Source organism: Pleurodeles waltl, chromosome 4_1, assembly GCF_031143425.1.
Source record: "Pleurodeles waltl isolate 20211129_DDA chromosome 4_1, aPleWal1.hap1.20221129, whole genome shotgun sequence".
In the NCBI taxonomy this organism is placed as follows: Eukaryota; Metazoa; Chordata; class Amphibia; order Caudata; family Salamandridae; genus Pleurodeles; species Pleurodeles waltl.
In genome coordinates, this window is record NC_090442.1 from 990,697,152 (window position 1) to 990,714,792 (window position 17,641).

Below are 17,641 nucleotides of genomic sequence, written 5' to 3' on the forward strand. Positions count from 1 at the left end.
TTGAGAAGAAGAGGAAGAATTTGTTTTATCCCCACCCCCTGAAGAGTGTTTAAGATTTGAAGTGGGATCTTTGGTTTTACCCTTATCCCCATGCTTATCTTGAGATTTTTCACCATCTTTCTTCTTATTGTTCTCTTTGTCACCCCCTGTATGAACTTTTCTGTTCACCCTTGTTCTGACTCATTTGTCTGCCTTCTTTCCCAATTCTTGGGGAGAGGTCAGATCAGAGTCCACCAAGTACTGGTGCAACAAATCAGACACACAATTATTAAGAATATGCTCTCTCAGGATCAAGTCATACAGGCTGTCATAATCAGTAACTTTACTGCCATGTAACCACCCCTCCAAGGCCTTCACTGAATGGTCAATGAAATCAACCCAGTCTTTTGAAGACTCCTTTTTGGTATCTCTGAACTTTATCCTGTACTGTTCAGTGGTTAAGCCATAACCATCCAGGAGTGCATTCTTAAGAACTTTGTAATCATTGGCTTCATTTTCTTTCACAGTAAGGAGCCTATACCTACCTTTTCCACTAAATGATAGCCATAGGATAGCAGCCCACTGCCTTTGAGGGACATCCTGTACAGCACAGGCCCGCTCAAGTGCAGCAAACCACTTGTTAATGTCATCCCCCTCCTTATAAGGGGGAACTATCTTGTGCAGATTCCTGGAATCATGCTCTTTTGCAGGATGACTATGGGGAATACTGCTGCTGCCACCATGGGTTTCTAAACCCAACTTCTGTCTCTCCTTCTCTACTTCTAAGGTTTGTCTGTCCAAATCCAGCTGTTGCTTCTTGAGCTTCAGTCTGGTTTGTTCCACTCTCAATCTATTGAGCTCCCTTTCTAACAATCTGTCATCAGGGTGGGTGGGTGGGACATGCCTAGAAACAGAAGTATGATGAGAATGGACAGAAGGAGACCTGTCCCTTACAGAAGGCACCCTAACAGATTGGTTAACAGAAACATCACTTCTACTGTGGTGAGAATGAATGCTCTTGCTATGATGTGAGACAACACTATCTGTATGGTGTGACTCAACCTCAGTACCAACTATGCTAGACTGTCTAGTAATGGGCAGGCTATGAAGTATCTTTCCTGAATCTTTTCCTAGGGGTGTCCCTGGATCAGATTGGGAACCATTAGCTACTTTTTCAACAGATGGGGCCTTTTTGGCCTTATCTTGTTCTCTAAGCATGTTAATCAATAATTCCAAGGAAGGATTCTTCCCTACACTCAAACCTCTTTCTATGCAGAGACTCCTTGCTCCTTTCCAGCTAAGGTGATCATATGCAAGTTTGGACAGATCAACATTTTGGCCTGTGCCAGACATTTTAGAAAGAGTTAAAGTGATAGAAAAAGGATAAAACGTTTGTCAGAACTTTTAGAAAGACAGAAAAAAAACTTTTAAAACTTTTTAAGAACTTTTAGAAAGTTTGAGGTACTTTTCAGCACTTTAGAAAAGAAGTGAGAAAAGAAATGCAAAACTTTTTGGTTAGGTGTACATACACTGAACTTGTTTTGTATATTTTTCTCTTATGAAAAGTACAATGACAAGAGTGATAAGTAGTCTCAAAGCACTTATCCCACCGCTGCACAACCAATGTAGGAGGCTGGACTGGCTTGTAGTGAGTACCAAGGGGTACTTACACCTTGCACCAGGCCCAGTTATCCCTTATTAGTGTATAGAGTGTCTAGCAGCATAGGCTGATAGATAATGGTAGCTTAGCAGAGCAGCTTAGGCTGAACTAGGAGACGAGTGAAGCTCCTACAGTACCACTAGTGTCATATGCACAATATCACAAGAAAACACAATACACAGATATACTAAAAATAAAGGTACTTTATTTTTATGACAATATGCCAAAAGTATGTCAGTGAGTACCCTCAGTATGAGGATAGCAAATATACACCAGATATATGTACACAATACCAAAATATGCCGTAATAGTATTAGAAAACAGTGCAAACAATGTATAGTTACAATAGGATGCAATGGGGACACATAGGGATAGGGGCAACACAAACCATATACTCCAAAAGTGGAATGCGAACCACGAATGGACCCCAAACCTATGTGACCTTGTAGAGGGTCGCTGGGACTATTAGAAAATAGTAAGGGTTAGAAAAATAGCCCACCCCAAGACCCTGAAAAGTGAGTGCAAAGTGCACTAAAGTTCCCCAAAGGACAAAGAAGTCGTGATAGGGGAATTCTGCAGGAAAGACACAAACCAACAATGCAACAACAATGGATTTCCAGTCGAGGGTACCTGTGGAACAAGGGGACCAAGTCCAAAAGTCACAAGCAAGTCGGAGAGGGGCAGATGCCCAGGAAATGCCAGCTGTGGATGCAAAGAAGCTGCTACTGGGATGTAGAAGCTGAGGATTCTGCAAGAACGACAAGGGCTAGAGACTTCCTCTTTGGAGGATGGATCCCCCATGCCGTGGAGAGTTGTGCAGAAGTGTTTTCCCACCAAAAGACCACCAACAAGCCTTGCTAGCTGCAAATCGTGCGGTTGGGGTTTTTGGATGCTTCTGTGGCCCAAGAGGGACCAGGATGTCGCCAATTGCGTCTGGGGACAGAGGGGGCGTTGAGCAAGACAAGGAGTCCTCTCAGCAGCAGGCAGCACCCGCAGAAGTGCCAGAAACAGGCACTATGAGGATGCGTGAAACGGTGCTCACCCGAAGTTGCACAAAGGAGTCCCACGTCGCCGGAGGACAACTTAGGAGGTCGTGCAATGCAGGTTAGAGTGCCGTGGACCCAGGCTGGACTGTGCACAAAGGATTTCCGCCGGAAGTGCACGGAGGCCGGAGTAGCTGCAAAAGTCGCGGTTCCCAGCAATGCAGTCTGGCATGGGGAGACAAGGACTTACCTCCACCAAACTTGAACTGAAGAGTCACTGGACTGTGGGAGTCACTTGGACAGAGTTGCTGGATTCAAGGGACCTCGCTCGTCGTGCTGAGAGGAGACCCAGGGTACCGGTGATGCAGTTCTTTGGTGCCTGCGGTTGCAGGGGGACGATTCTGTCGTCCCACGGGAGATTTCTTCGGAGCTTCTAGTGCAGAGAGGAGGCAGACTACCCCCACAGCATGCACCACCAGGAAAACAGTCGAGAAGGCGGCAGGATCAGCGTTACAAGGTCGCAGTAGTCGTCTTTGCTACTTTGTTGCAGTTTTGCAGGCTTCCAGCGCGGTCAGCAGTCGATTTCTTGGCAGAAGGTGAAGAGAGAGATGCAGAGGAACTCGGATGAGCTCTTGCATTCGTTATCTAAGGAATCCCAAGAGACAGAGACCCTAAATAGCCAGAAAAGAGGGTTTGGCTACCTAGGAGAGAGGATAGGCTAGCAACACCTGAAGGAGCCTATCAGAAGGAGTCTCTGATATCACCTGCTGGCCCTGGCCACTCAGAGCAGTCCAGTGTGCCAGCAGCACATCTGTTTCCAAGATGGCAGAGGTCTGGAGCACACTGGAGGAGCTCTGGGCACCTCCCAGGGGAGGTACAGGTCAGGGGAGTGGTCACTCCCCTTTCCTTTGTCCAGTTTCCCACCAGAGCAGGGCTAAGGGGTCCCTGAACCGGTGTAGACTGGCTTATGCAGAAATGGGCACCATGTGTGCCCATGAAAGCATTTCCAGAGGCTGGGGGAGTCTACTCCTCCCCTGCCTTCACACCATTTTCCAAAGGGAGAGGGTGTAACACCCTCTCTCAGAGGAAGTCCTTTGTTCTGCCATCCTGGGCCAGGCCTGGCTGGACCCCAGGAGGGCAGAAGCCTATCTGAGGGGTTGGCAGCAGCTGCAGTGAAACCCCGGGAAAGGCAGTTTGGCAGTACCAGGGTCTGTGCTACAGACCACTGGGATCATGGGATTGTGCCAACTATGCCAGGATGGTATAGAGGGGGCAATTCCATGATCATAGACATGTTACATGGCCATATTCGGAGTTACCATTGTGAAGCTACATAGAGGCAGTGACCTACATGTAGTGCACGCGTGTAATGGTGTCCCCGCACTCACAAAGTTCGGGGAATTGGCCCTGAACAATGTGGGGGCACCTTGGCTAATGCCAGGGTGCCCACACACTAAGTAACTTAGCACCCAACCTTTACCACGTAAAGGCTAGACATATAGGTAACTTATAAGTTACTTAAGTGCAGTGTAAAATGGCTGTGAAATAACGTGGATGTTATTTCACTCAGGCTGCAGTGGCAGGCCTGTGTAAGAATTGTCAGCGCTCCCTATGGGTGGCAAAAGAAATGCTGCAGCCCATAGGGATCTCCTGGAACCCCAATACCCTGGGTACCTCAGTACCATATACTAGGGAATTATAAGGGTGTTCCAGTAAGCCAATGTAAATTGGTAAAATTGGTCACTAGCCTGTTAGTGACAATTTGAAAGAAATGAGAGAGCATAACCACTGAGGTTCTGGTTAGCAGAGCCTCAGTGAGACAGTTAGGCATCACACAGGGAACACATACCTATAGGTCACAAACTTATGAGCACTGGGGTCCTGACTAGCAGGGTCCCAGTGACACATAACAAACATACTGAAAACATAGGGTTTTCACTATGAGCACTGGGCCCTGGCTAGCAGGATCCCAGTGAGACAGTGGAAATACCCTGACATACACTCACAAACAGGCCAAAAGTGGGGGTAACAAGGCTAGAAAGAGGCTACTTTCTCACAGTTAGGGTGTGTGTGGACATGTCACAGAGAAATCACCAGTGTTCTCCCACATCTGACACTAAAATCCAGTTTGAAGCAGAACCTGAACCCACAACAAGAAAGGAGACAAAGGTCTAGTGAAACAAAGCAGGGTTCCTCAGTGCACAGGCAGGAGATAGACACTCATTTTTCTCTTGTCCTGTTTGATCCCTTTCAGAGCATAAAACCTTTGCATGTGCTTCAGACAAACCTGTCAGGCAGGATTTAACATAGTTGTGCCAACAGGATACCCACAACTCCAACATGAATATTCTGCTGTGCTCAGAAGTGTCAGCCTTGCCAATTTAGGTCAACCTTTTATGTAGTTCCTGGGAAGAATTTCACACCCCGTTCACATCTCATTCAAGAAAATTATAGGCTAAGAGGTTGCTGCTGCAGAGTTATAAAAAAATAGCCTTTGGGAGCTCCAGACAGGGCAAATGTAAAATTCTAAAAGATACTTTCTTTAATATTTATCAACAATCTGACTTCATTATTGAAATGGATTTTTAATTAAACATTTTTTTAAAATAGGTTAAATATTGTTCTAACTAGCCTTATTCCTCAGATACAGTATTACTATTTTAATCTGTACTCTGGTTTTATACATAGGATCGCTAGGCCTGCCACAGACAAAATAGCTTTTTGGTCCTCCTTACTGTAGGGGTATCATCATATTAATTTTCTGCGTACCCCACTTTAAATACCTTGCACCTTGCCATGTGGGCTACAAGGCTTACATAGGGGTGAATATGTTACAATAGTTTCAGGTACAATACAGTACAAACACAAGCAAACTGATGCCAAAACAACCTGAAAATGCAAATGTCATAAAAGTTACTTTATTATACCATATATTTTTTCTTACATACAATACGATACAACTATTGAGATACAATAACTTATATCTCCAATAAGATATTAACATAGGCACAATGAAAAGTTAATTCCATCAACCAATTTATGGCATCTCTGTTAATTACCACATAGTACAGCCTTCATGTTTCGATATTAGTAGTCAAGTTCAGCGTTAGCAGGCAGTTTCAATACTAGGAAGTAATTTGATGTTAGCAACCAACACGTTTTGTGGATGAACCCGCTTCTTCAAGACCGTGGGTCAGCAAAAAGTCTCCTTAATTAGTTTTCATTAAGGTCACATAATAAAATCAGGCATCCCTTTTCATTGGAATGTGTCCCATTTATTTATTCATATAAGTGGTTTAATCATAGGATTTCTGTCAACATAGTATCAAAGGACTCAAATATTAATTCTGTCTCTTCATGAAACTCTTGATCAATCACAACACCATCACAAATATTTTACAACGGATGCTGTCCAAAATGAATGGAAATTCCCTCACTTCAAGCTCTGACATTTGGACGAGTGAGTTACATCGTAAAAGATAGGCTTGCTGATACTTGTTCGGATACCCACTTGAACTGAGGGAATTTCCATTTGTTTTGGGCATTGTCTATTGTCACTACATTTATGATGATGTTGTGATGAGGATCCTCATACTGCTGCTCTGTGTAGCTCCTCATTGGCCTCCTCATTGGCCTCAGGGATGCACTGATGTGTGTCCTGAAAACACAATTTTAGCAGAAATACTGTGTTGCTTGAGACATGCAAAATATGTCTGCTAAATAAAACAGATTGTGACTGTGCGAGGAGATCATAGTTGAACTACACCAATTACGTGCGCAATCCAGCAGTTGTGTTGAAAAATCAACAGTAAGTAGACCCAGAACTTTTATTTCTGACCTCAGTACAATATGAAAGAACAGTTTATCATCTGTTTATGAAACAAAGTGGAGCAATTGTCAAAGGGCCAAATTCTACAGCCTCCAAATTTAGAGAACTATAAAGCCTACCGAAAGTCATAGGGTAAAACACATGTGCATTCTGATGTCATTGATGCTAACTAACATAGCTCTGAAATGGTTTTATTTTGATAAATAGCTGTAAATAGAGTATGGTAACTGCTTGAGATTAATGTACAATAATCTTTTTTTTTTTTTATAGAACCGGTGACATGTCGATATAATGATAAAGAATATCCGGTAGAGTATATTCAATTTAAATAATCAAATGTGCAGATGATGAAAGTAATTGGGCAGATGAATAATGTATTGCCTCTTCTTGATTCTTCCTTGTCCCTGTAATTAGAGCGCAAGTGGCGCCTCACCCAACAGAAATGACTTACTTAGTCTTACCTGGAAATAATAACGATTTAACAAAGATTCCTGGCACCTTTCAATGGCTCCTCCTCTATTTAGATGCTATAGAGAACACCCCATGTTTTTTTCTGTCTCACTTTGACTTGTTGCCGTCTTAGGCTACGCTAAGTCTTTCTTTTGTTGCAGACATGTGCCACTCACTATCCAGCCACTGCAGCTGTGCTTAAACGAGCACAGGTGTTGTTTTTCAGTTCAAGTAGTGTGTTTCTCAGAAGTGTTCACACCTCATTAGACCTCACTCCGTCCCCTTGGAATGCCTGGGCCATCTCTGCCCCAGTGCTCGACTATCTGTATTTTTCCTAAGTTCACAATTGGGAGGTAGTCAGTGTTGCAGATTGGGTCTTAGGCTTGACTCACTCTTATGGCAACAGGCGTTTGGTGTTCCTTATGGCCACAGCTCTCCTACAGAAGAAGGGGGGGCGTATGTCTCTAGCAGTCACTTTGAATATTCTTGGAATGGGGTGCCTTACCTGCAGGCTTCTCCTGACCTGCAAACTTCTGTATGGTTCTAAGATTGTGAAGATCTGAGCTGTTTCATTTGGTTGGTTACCTGGTGACCTATGATGCACTATTTGTTTATTGCTGTTTTTCCATTTTTGCCAATTGGGTTTTTCTCAGCTTCCCAACTGACCTAAGTGCATATTTAATCCTACTGAGAGTAATACTTGTTGGCAGTGGCAAACACAGGGTATGCTCCCAACGTACACATGTTCCCGGCAGAGAGTCCTATTTTGATGCAAACATTAACATTTCAAGTCCTGCAGACCCCTAGGTGCTGATGGACTGGGGTTTGTCTTCCTCTGGGATAAGGGTGCTCCATTGTGGAGGATCCATTTTTGCAACACCTTGTCTTCAACAATGACTCCCTCCTAGAATCTAATGAGATTGTGTTAAAAGGAGTTGTGTAGTCTCAAGGAGAAGAATTCTAGTGTGATGGTTCCGGGGCATTCTGAATGTCCTGCTTTGGTGGAACTCATTTATTTTGCTGCATTTTTGCATACATTCTAGTGCATGATGGACGGTATTTAAACCAGATTTGTCTTTGGGTACATTGACACTTATGCTTTTCTTTGGTTTCAGGGGTGAGTTGTTTCACTTATTCATTGTGGCATGTGACAGGATCAGAAGGCTTGGGGGTTCAGATCCATTGCCCTGCTTGATTATTTAGTGTCACTCAAATTTGATAGTTGAACTTCCTGCTCCCCATCTGGATGTTAGAAGCTGTATTCCTGATGTTTGTGGACATCTCCCCTTTAGGTTTTATGTTTCTCTCCTTCAAAAACATACAGGGTGTATTTGGACACTTTTGTATTACGCAGAACTTCCGCAGTTCCCTATTAAGGCCTGATAAGTCTGAAGGTCAGTTCTGTTTTTTAATCATTATGGTCTTTCTAAAAGTGTATGAGGCCCTATGCTGAGACTTTGAGTCACCGGGTGTTCTTGGCAGTTCAGTAGTTTCTCGGCATTTAGGTCAACCAGGTCTCGCCCACTCTAAGGTCAGACTGTGGGGTCATGTTTAACTCCCTGGTGGCCTTCAGGGTACATCCCCGTGTATATTTGCATTGCAGCCACACCTGACAGTTATTCCTTCTCATAAGTTGCTTACCTGGTTCTGAAAGTCACAAGGTCCGTCTGACATTTTGGCCTCTGAAGTTTTTTTCTGGCTGTTTATATTGGGAGAACTGGATCAAGGAAGGCGGACAGGGAGCAAATGACACAATTGTTTATTGTTAACTTTCCTTACTCTGTGCCCTAGTATTTTGTGTCACAGTTCTGAAAACCCTCCCTCCCTGCCCTCTTTAGAGTGATGCATAAGGAAAGTTGGGTTTCTTGCTTGCTAGGCTAGGCCCTGTTATGGTGTGAGGCCGTATTTCTAATGCCACAGAGGGATAGGAGCTCTGGGTAGAAACCAAGTATATTTGTTGAGTAAAATATGTTTATTAGGTTGTAATTGGTCATTTGTAAATGCTATCTGTCAAACTTAGCAAACATGGTGTTTTTAGACTTGTTACAAAGAAGGTTGAAACTTGGAGCAATGAAGATTATTGGCAATCAACTACAGCTTCCCTAGGTGTATGGAAAAACATGCTAATCAGTCATGGAAACGTCTAATTGAGGAGAGGGTGAAGGGTGGCTGAGTGAGTGAAATAAATCACAATTGTGCGGGAGTGAAAGTTTACCTCAACTTCATGAAGTAAATGGATTCAGTTTGGAAACTAATATCTTGGAATGGTGAAGCACCTTTACTATGCAGTCCTGGTGCAGGAGATCTGCGATGAGATGAAGATGTAGAGAGAGAGTATTGAAAGGTCCGCTACTGTCTTGGAGGATTGTATATGTTTGCTCTCTGAGCTGCCAAACATTTAGGCTGTTCAAATACATGCAGTTGTCTGTGTTTGAGTGAACAGGAAAAACTGGCAAAGTCAGTGTATTTATTTCATGATTTTACAGTGTGGCCATAGGTGGTCTCCTTTCCTATTATGTCACTTCCCTCCTCTGCCTGGTCAAAACTCTATCTTATATGAATATGCATACAGTGCATAACTTTATGATGGTAATGGCATTTCTTTATCTCAGTTCTCTGTGCATTATCTGAAATCTTGCTCATAGTCATGGTTGCAACGTATGTATGTGAAATTGACTGAATGAGGATTATAATTTACTGCGTTTTTAAAATTTGCATATGTGGTTAATTTAGACACATATTTACCAATGGTATGCTCTGTTGATGTTTTTTCCCCCTTTTAACTGAGCTAGTAAAAATATCAAGTTGTAAATATTCACCACTTTTTAGCAAAATGCTCTTTGTCAGGGTTCACTGATTGTGGCAATAAGTCTGAAACCCCATATTAACTGGGATCTGGTCAACACAACAATCGCAAGATACGGCAAAATGTAGGGGCCCAAAAGTCCAAAAAGTACTTTGCTGGCTGAATGCTGACCAATTGAATATGAGATAATGTTTGTGCACACCCTTAGCAGCAGGGCCAAAAGTAAGTTGAAAGGAGTCTTCCATACAATGTGAAGCTATGCTGAATTGGTTGCTGGACTGAAAGGTGTAGACCATGCAAACCATTGTGGAGTACAGTTCTGAAGAACAGACTAAAGTATGGCCTAATATTGTGTGACATTTTGCGAGCTATAAATTGTCCATTTGTCCCTTGGAATAATCATGAGAACAATTTTGGCTGATTTAAATTTCCTCAATTTCCCTGCAACAAAATTTTATGATGGCCTTACTATCCTTTAAATAACATAGTTAAAATTGTACTTTGGTGTTGTTGCCATAGTATGTGTCACGCACTGTTTTAGCATAGAGGATTTCTTCAAAAACTCAAAATAACAACTCACGAGGGACGAAACAGACACACAAGAGGCTGAATGAGGGAAGCAGTTGCCTCTGATATTTTGTGAAGTTGATGAGAATCTGGATTTTATTAAATCAAGGAAACGTGTTATTATCACTAGGAGCACATTGTTACCAGATTTACAGTTTGTCTAGACTGCTTTTATTTACAAAACATTCATTCTAGCATGTAAAAAGGTACATCCTTTAAACTTTGTTGTGGTCTAATTTTGACCATAATGTTCCCTCATCTTCCCAAGTCAAAAAGGAAAATCTTTCTGGAGTCATTTTAAAGTCATCTTGAAGTTCCTGTAATCATCCAGTCAAGTCATCCCAAACCATCCTGAAGTCTGCCTATAGGGTGAAATATTTAAATGAGATGACTCCAGAATCATCACAGTAACTACTTCAGGATGGCCTTCTGACTACCTCCTTGGAAAATGCGTGATTATCTTTAACAACTACAAGATGACTCCATGAAACTAGGGGATGAGAGCAGATTACTTCATGATGACTCCACGACAATTAGGGGATGAGTGCAGATTACTTCATGATGACTCCATGACAACTAGGGGATGGGTGCAGATTAGTTCATGATGATTCCATGACAACTTGGGGATGGAGTTTGATTATTCCATAAGGACTTCATGATTATTTCAGGATTTGTTTATATCACTTCACAGTAACTTTATGACCACTTCTGGATGTCATTTTATTACCTAACTATAGCGCCACAAGCGCTTCTGAATAGGTTACTACAACATGATTCCATGATGGCTGCTTCACCGTCACTTTTTGTGATTGATAGGTCTCCCACCCATGGTAGTTCCTGTAGATTTGAATAGCACCGAAGCGTACTATTAAGCAAAAAGAAGCCCCCAATTAGTGTATATCAGACATCTGCCAGGCACAATGTTGAGGCAAAACTACAATTCTGGTAACTTACAGCAACTAATAACTATGATAACCGTAAATTTAGAAATAAATTGGGAATAACAAAAATCACATTTTCATACATCATTCCCAATTTAAAGGGATTCACAGCAGCTTTCAGTGATGTATAGTATCAATATTTGTTCTCTAAATTGGAACTATCATGTTAATTTCACAGACTTGAAGAGCAGTACTGAGGAGCTATGGATGAGAGACTGTTGCTAAGTATTGTGAGGGGACTTCATATGACAAAACACGTGTTGGCTGTGTTCTGGTTAATGGTGTGTGATACATGTTGGGCAGAGCAGTTTTGGATAGGAGATGTAAAGAGTGTATGTAAAGAGCCCAGAGCACAGTGAACGCTGAGTGGATGTGGAGAGCTTCTGTGAAGAGCATGACTGAAGATCAGATCTGAAGTAGGGGGCAGCAGCTGTACAGCAGTTTCAAGAGATAAATAGAGAGTGATTTTTGGAAGCCATAGATGAGTAGAAGTGGAGTGTCAATTGATGTTTAGTGGAAATGGAAAGCTCATATTGTGGGAAAAGAGTGGATGTAGAGGATGAATGTAAAGGCTAGAAAGTTCAGAAAGAGGGACTTAAATGGTGTTATTAGCAGTTGTAATGGGGAGAGAGAATGTAAATAGCTGGGAGTCGGTAAGTATAGTATTTAGCAGATAAGGTGGTGCAGAGGTGGATGTAGTGCAATGAGAGAAGAGGTGGTGTTTGGATTGGCTCATCGAGAACAGATAAACAGCGTTCAGGGTGGATATGAAACTTGGAGAGTGGATGCAGAAGGCTTAGATCAGATGTGTGAGGTGAACAACAGATATAGATGGTGAATACAGTGGGTGAACAATATATATACACTAGCAATGCAAGTGATGAGTAGAATACACATGTGGATGGTAGAGATGAAACATGCAAACAAAAAGTGAATGTGGGGAACGCATGTACAGAGTGCAGCATGCATGTGGAGGAGAGATATGTGAAGATACCTGGTGGAGAGTGGATGATCAGGTGTACCTGATGAAGAGTGGATGAGCAGGTGTGAAAGCTGATATACAGTGTGTAGTAAGGGAGTATGATGTGCTCCTGGGGTACATGAAGTGTGAAGGGGAAACTGGAGGATGTGATTTTTACCTAACACACAGCATGTAAACATCTGTCACTGAACTGTACACATTCACCAGTTAGGGAAGCAAACTGTAGCACTTTTTGGTAATTCTGAAGTGTGACAGAAACAAATATTTTAATTGGATCAGAACAACATAAGATACTACTTGGTGTTGCACAGAAATATTCCATGAACTCGATTTCTACACATTATCATTTGTGTGCAACATAGTGTCATCTGTAAAATGGCATGCTTTTGCACATTTAGTGACCATTTCAATGGAAAATGTGCTGCCTGCAAATAACAATTTGCTTGTCTCATGTTGTTTAAAGCTAAGTGGGTCGCAGATGTTTGCTGTATTAAAAAGTGGATTGTGGTTCTAAAACGATGGGGAACCAATGTTGTAGAGTGGAGTGGCATACAATGGAGTAAAGTTGAGTTGCAAAGAGAGAGTTGTGTAGAGTGGCGTACAGTGTTATGGTGTAGAGTGAAGTAGATTGTCATAGAGTGGAGCGGCATAGAATGTCGTGGAGGGGAGTAGAGTGCCGTGGAGTGGCAGAGAGTGTGTAAGAGTGGAGTGGATTAGAGTAGAGTTTTGTAGACTGGTATAGAGGGAGTTGAGTAGAGTGTTGTAGAGTGGCATATAGTATTGGGTACATCTATTTTTGAATGCTACCGTCGAGGAAGTTCCATTTGATAGCAGGAAAACCTTCCTAAGCAAGGATATCAGCAGCTTGTAGTCCACCCTGGTGGCCAACTACTGCTGCATACATAAGCAATTGTCCTGAAATAAGAATTCTTTATGACCAAACTATATAAATTCAGGTATTCTTTTTTCACCGCACTGGTGTCCCAAATCAAACAGAGATGCTGACAAAATTACTTCTCTTCCAAAAACCAGATGTGTCCTCAGTAAAGATATGAATACACAAAATTAAATCCAAGAATATTGATACTAGAAGCTATGTTTGTGTAAAACTATTATGCTTGCGTGTCTAGAAACATTATTAGAAAGCAATAGAGCAACTACCATAATCGCTGGCGATGATTTATATTTCATTTTCCACTTACTTATTCTTCAAAGGAGCCGGTGCCATTTATGTGGTTTAAAATGTGATTTTTTGTTAGAATTTGACTTCGACAAACACAGTTATAATGCCTACACTGCTATCTGAAGATTTTACAAATAATGTACGCAGAATCTTTTTTCACATGGAGAGAACACAAAGATAGACCCTTATGCTTAAACATTTAATGGCATGAGAAAGACTTTGGATTAAACCTATTGGGGCTTAATATCGCCCCTCCTTGTGTAAACTGTTACAACGTATTGTGAATGAATAATAATGTAACTGGGTTACATGGAGTATATATTTTAAAATGCTTTTGAATGACCCAAAATTATGGCATCTTTTCACAGTTGTTTGTCTGTTTCTAGGTCGGCTCAGTTATCCAAGATCCTTCCAACCCCTGTCTAACCTTAAACTGCACATCATCAGGTCTTCAACCAGCCTTAAAGAAATGTCCCAGTGACACGGGATGCCCCGAGGTAAACAGAAACGAAAGAGTTACATTCTGATGAGTTTTACATGTGTTGCAGTTTGGACATTTTGTACATTTTTAAGAGCCTATTTAAGACTCTGCTTGAGTCTATTTGAGTTATCTTTCGGGTTTACTTTTTATTTGTTATTTAGTGGCTATTTCATCCAGCATTCATTTACCTGGGTGCTAATTTGGCCTCGATAATTCTGACATTGTACGTGTTCCAACCTAAGCCAGCTACAAGTAGCATCCTAGAAAAACTCACTTGGGCTATTTCGCCCTTTTGAAGTTTGTGGGTGACTACAAATTGTACTGGAGCGTGCCAATGGCCCAAAAAGAAAATGGTATGTTTCAACACATTAATTAATATAATGCTTTGGGCTTCTATCATCAGTCCCTAACTGTTTTTTCAATAAAACGCCTCTAGTGTAAGAAAACCACCCAGTGCAGTGAGCAGTAGTGAACTTCAAAAGTGGAAAGATGTAAAACACCATTTGCATTCCTTGTGGGCGGTGGGGCAGTCAGTGACTCAGTGGCAGTTTGTTCGGGAGCCCATGTGAATTTAAACTCAGAATATTTATCTCAGACTTTTATCTGCTTACTTTCAGAATGGTTATGTGTGGCTTTTTTCAACAGCTATAATTACCTTGGACAATCATTTGTCCAATCAGAGATGTAGTGAGCCTAGCTCAGGCCTATTCAACCATAGGTCGAGACTGGTCCAGAATAGTATGCAGACAAGACAACCTTGGGAGCCACTGCTTCAGTGGCTCCTCCGGTACTAAAGTGTGTTGTTAAGGCGATTTTATTTTGCTGTCACAAACAGTCCAATTCACAAAACTGAGTGTGTGCAACTGACAATAGGTATTTCTCATGGATAAAACACATTTTAGGAGTAATTAACCATTTATTGACCCCAAAAATGTTTTTTGCCAATGGTTGCCAATTCACAAGTATGGAAGGGATGTGTTGCGAATTAGTGTTATAAATCTCATTAGAACATTGGAATGCTGGGGCTCCATTGAAAACAATGGAGTGCTGCGGGCTTTTACTGGCCGGTAAAAGCCTGCAGCGCCAACATTCCAATGTTCGCTTTGTTCACAGCAACAGCTGTGAACAAAGCCTCACGGAGCCCGAGGGGATTTTAATCCCCTCGGGCTCCGTGAACATTTTTTTTTTTAATAGAACATTCTGCCATGAGTGGCAGAATGTTCTAATAGCCTTAGAACCCGCCGTAGCGGGCTCAACCGGCTATTAAAGTCCCTCTCCCTTGTTAAATGCCCTCGCCTTCGGCTCGGGCATTTAACGCGGGGAGCGGGCCTTTAATAGCCGATAGAGCCCGGTACGGCGGGTTCTAAGGCTATAGTGGTCTACAACAAGAATACAGTGGTCGCGCATCATCAAAAAGTGGCAGAAGCCCAAGTTGGATTTGTAACCTACTCTCAAAATGTAAGGGGTCCTCTTTGGGATTTAGAATAAAAGTTTCAGGAGTGTAATAAGTGGCCCACTCAACTGTTGACTACATTGTTTCAAAAGCTTGTTAAAAATGCACCCCCACCTTTTCCTTCAGGAAATAGGGCTGATTTTACAAAAATATTACTTTATGCAAATTCAGTTGCAGGCATGGTGGTCTGCTGACTCTTGCAGGCCACCAGCCTTTTTATTCTGACCACTTAAAATAAGTCCGAACTTGTGACCTACTCAGTGAATATTAATTAGGTAGGTCTGACTGCGACTCACTTTCAAAATCCTTATTTTGCATACCAACCTATTACTACATATATTGGTTTAGAAATTATGTTTCTGCTTGCAAAAAAGGACTGCTCGTAAACTTGTGAGAGCTGTTTGTGACCAGAACAATTATACATCTATTCCAAAGTTACCTATCTGTAAAAATATACAATTAGTCTCCATCCTTCAGTATGTTTCTGTCACCTATTGAACTTGAGAAAAACATAGTTCCATGAGAAACTAAAAGTCACTCTGAACAGACCTCTAGGTATATTTTGAACTTTTTAAGTACAGCTGGGAGTGAACAAGTGGAATGAGGTTACACTTGTAGGTCACTGACTTTCATCAAGAAGATGCAATATAGGATCTCCTTTGGGGCCACCTGTAGCAACAATCAGAATAGCGACCTGCAAATTGCGAGTCAGAGCGACTTGCAATTTGTGAGTTGTAATTCTGGATGTTGGATGGTGTCCCTGACACCATCTGCGATTTGCAAGGGGGTCGCAAATGCCCACCTCATGAATAATCATGAGGTCGGTCACAATTTGCGCCCCCCTTGCGAATGGCAGCCCTCACAGGGATGGTGGCCTGCTGTGGACAGCAGACCACCATGTCTGTGACTGCTTTTTAATAAAGCAGTTTTTTTTTGTAATGCAGCCCGTTTTCCTTAAAGGAAAACAAGATTCATTACAAAAACGAAAAAGGAAACGTTTTTATTTCATTTCATTTTTTCAGAGCCTGCTCTACAGTGCCATTCACAACGGGCATGGGGTCCCCTGGCGACCCCTTCCCTTTTGCGAAAAGGTTACCACCCATTTGAAAAGGGTGCAAAATGCGATTGGTTTGCGATCGCGTTCGCGGTCACAAACCAATCCTACATTGCACCGCGACTCGCAATTAGGAAGGGAACACCCCTTCCTAATTGTGACTCGCAAACCCATTTTGCGATTCGATAACCAGGTTACTGAATCGCAAAACGGGGTTTGTGCATTGCGATGTGCTTTTTGCACGTCGCAAACAGCAAAATTTGCTGTTTGCGACATGCAAAAAACTTGCTACATCTGGCCCTTAGTTCTGAAGTAAGACCATTTACAGGAAGCACAATCAAGCATGGCTACTCATTAATTCTTCATTACTCATCTTCCTCCTCCTCCAATAGAGAACTTGGTGTTCATTCATCATGAGAAATATCTTCCTGGCACACTGGCAGCATTGCTAATTTGCTATATAATCAAAGTGTCCTGATTATTAGATATGTAATGTTTTTTATTCAAGTCTGATGCCTGGGGATATCAGAAAGTAAAAATATAGAAAATGAATAACGTACTCAAGAAAAATATTAGATCAGATACATGCAAACAACTTGCTAACACTATTTTTATCTTTCACACAGACTCTTAGAGTATACAGCGCTGACAAATGTTGCTATACTTGTAAGTGATTTTGATTTATATATGGTATTACACAGATATCAGAACAACTGTATGTGGGTTTGATGATATGTGAAGTTGTGTACTAATATGTGTGTGGCTTTGTCTTTATATTGAAGTCATCATGAAACAATAATTTTTCAAAAATAACACAATGGACATACATTGTATTTAATTCAAGAAGCAGTATACATGTGCCGCTTCTGTTATACAAAAATCTGATGATGCTGGTTATATTGAAAAGAGTTTTGAATTTATTTCTTCTGTATTAATAGGCATTTTTAAACTGTAGATGTTCACTTTTTATGCATGCACAGATACCCTATTATATTCTGATCAACATTTTAACAAGCGTAATATTTTTAATCATGTTTCAAAAGGTCAATCCGAGTGCGCACCAGCAATGATCAATGTGCGAGTTTCACTGAAGAACTGCTCTGCAATGCTTGTCATGGCGAAATGTGTCGGTGACTGCCGGTATATGGCATGGTAATGTAAACATGTTTATTCCTGTAGCCCTGACTGTCTACAACTGAGGCATAAGTGTTTTTCACGTTTCCGATTCCCACTGTGAAGAATGTCATAGCGAACATTGCAATAATACACTGTC

At 41.7% G+C, this 17,641-nt stretch overlaps 1 protein-coding gene across 50 annotated transcripts in view; it reads left to right on the top strand.

Moving 5' to 3' along the window:
• Positions 1–17,641, top strand: part of LOC138288307 (mucin-19) — a 1,675,551-nt gene that overhangs the window by 1,650,424 nt on the left and 7,486 nt on the right. For all 50 annotated transcript variants that reach the window (XM_069229764.1, XM_069229784.1, XM_069229763.1 and 47 more), the window contains 4 exons: positions 6,722–6,759; positions 13,767–13,877; positions 16,995–17,034; positions 17,412–17,520. In XM_069229764.1, coding sequence (XP_069085865.1) covers positions 6,722–6,759; positions 13,767–13,877; positions 16,995–17,034; positions 17,412–17,520 — 298 coding nt within the window. The remainder of the gene's footprint in view (positions 1–6,721; positions 6,760–13,766; positions 13,878–16,994; positions 17,035–17,411; positions 17,521–17,641) is intronic.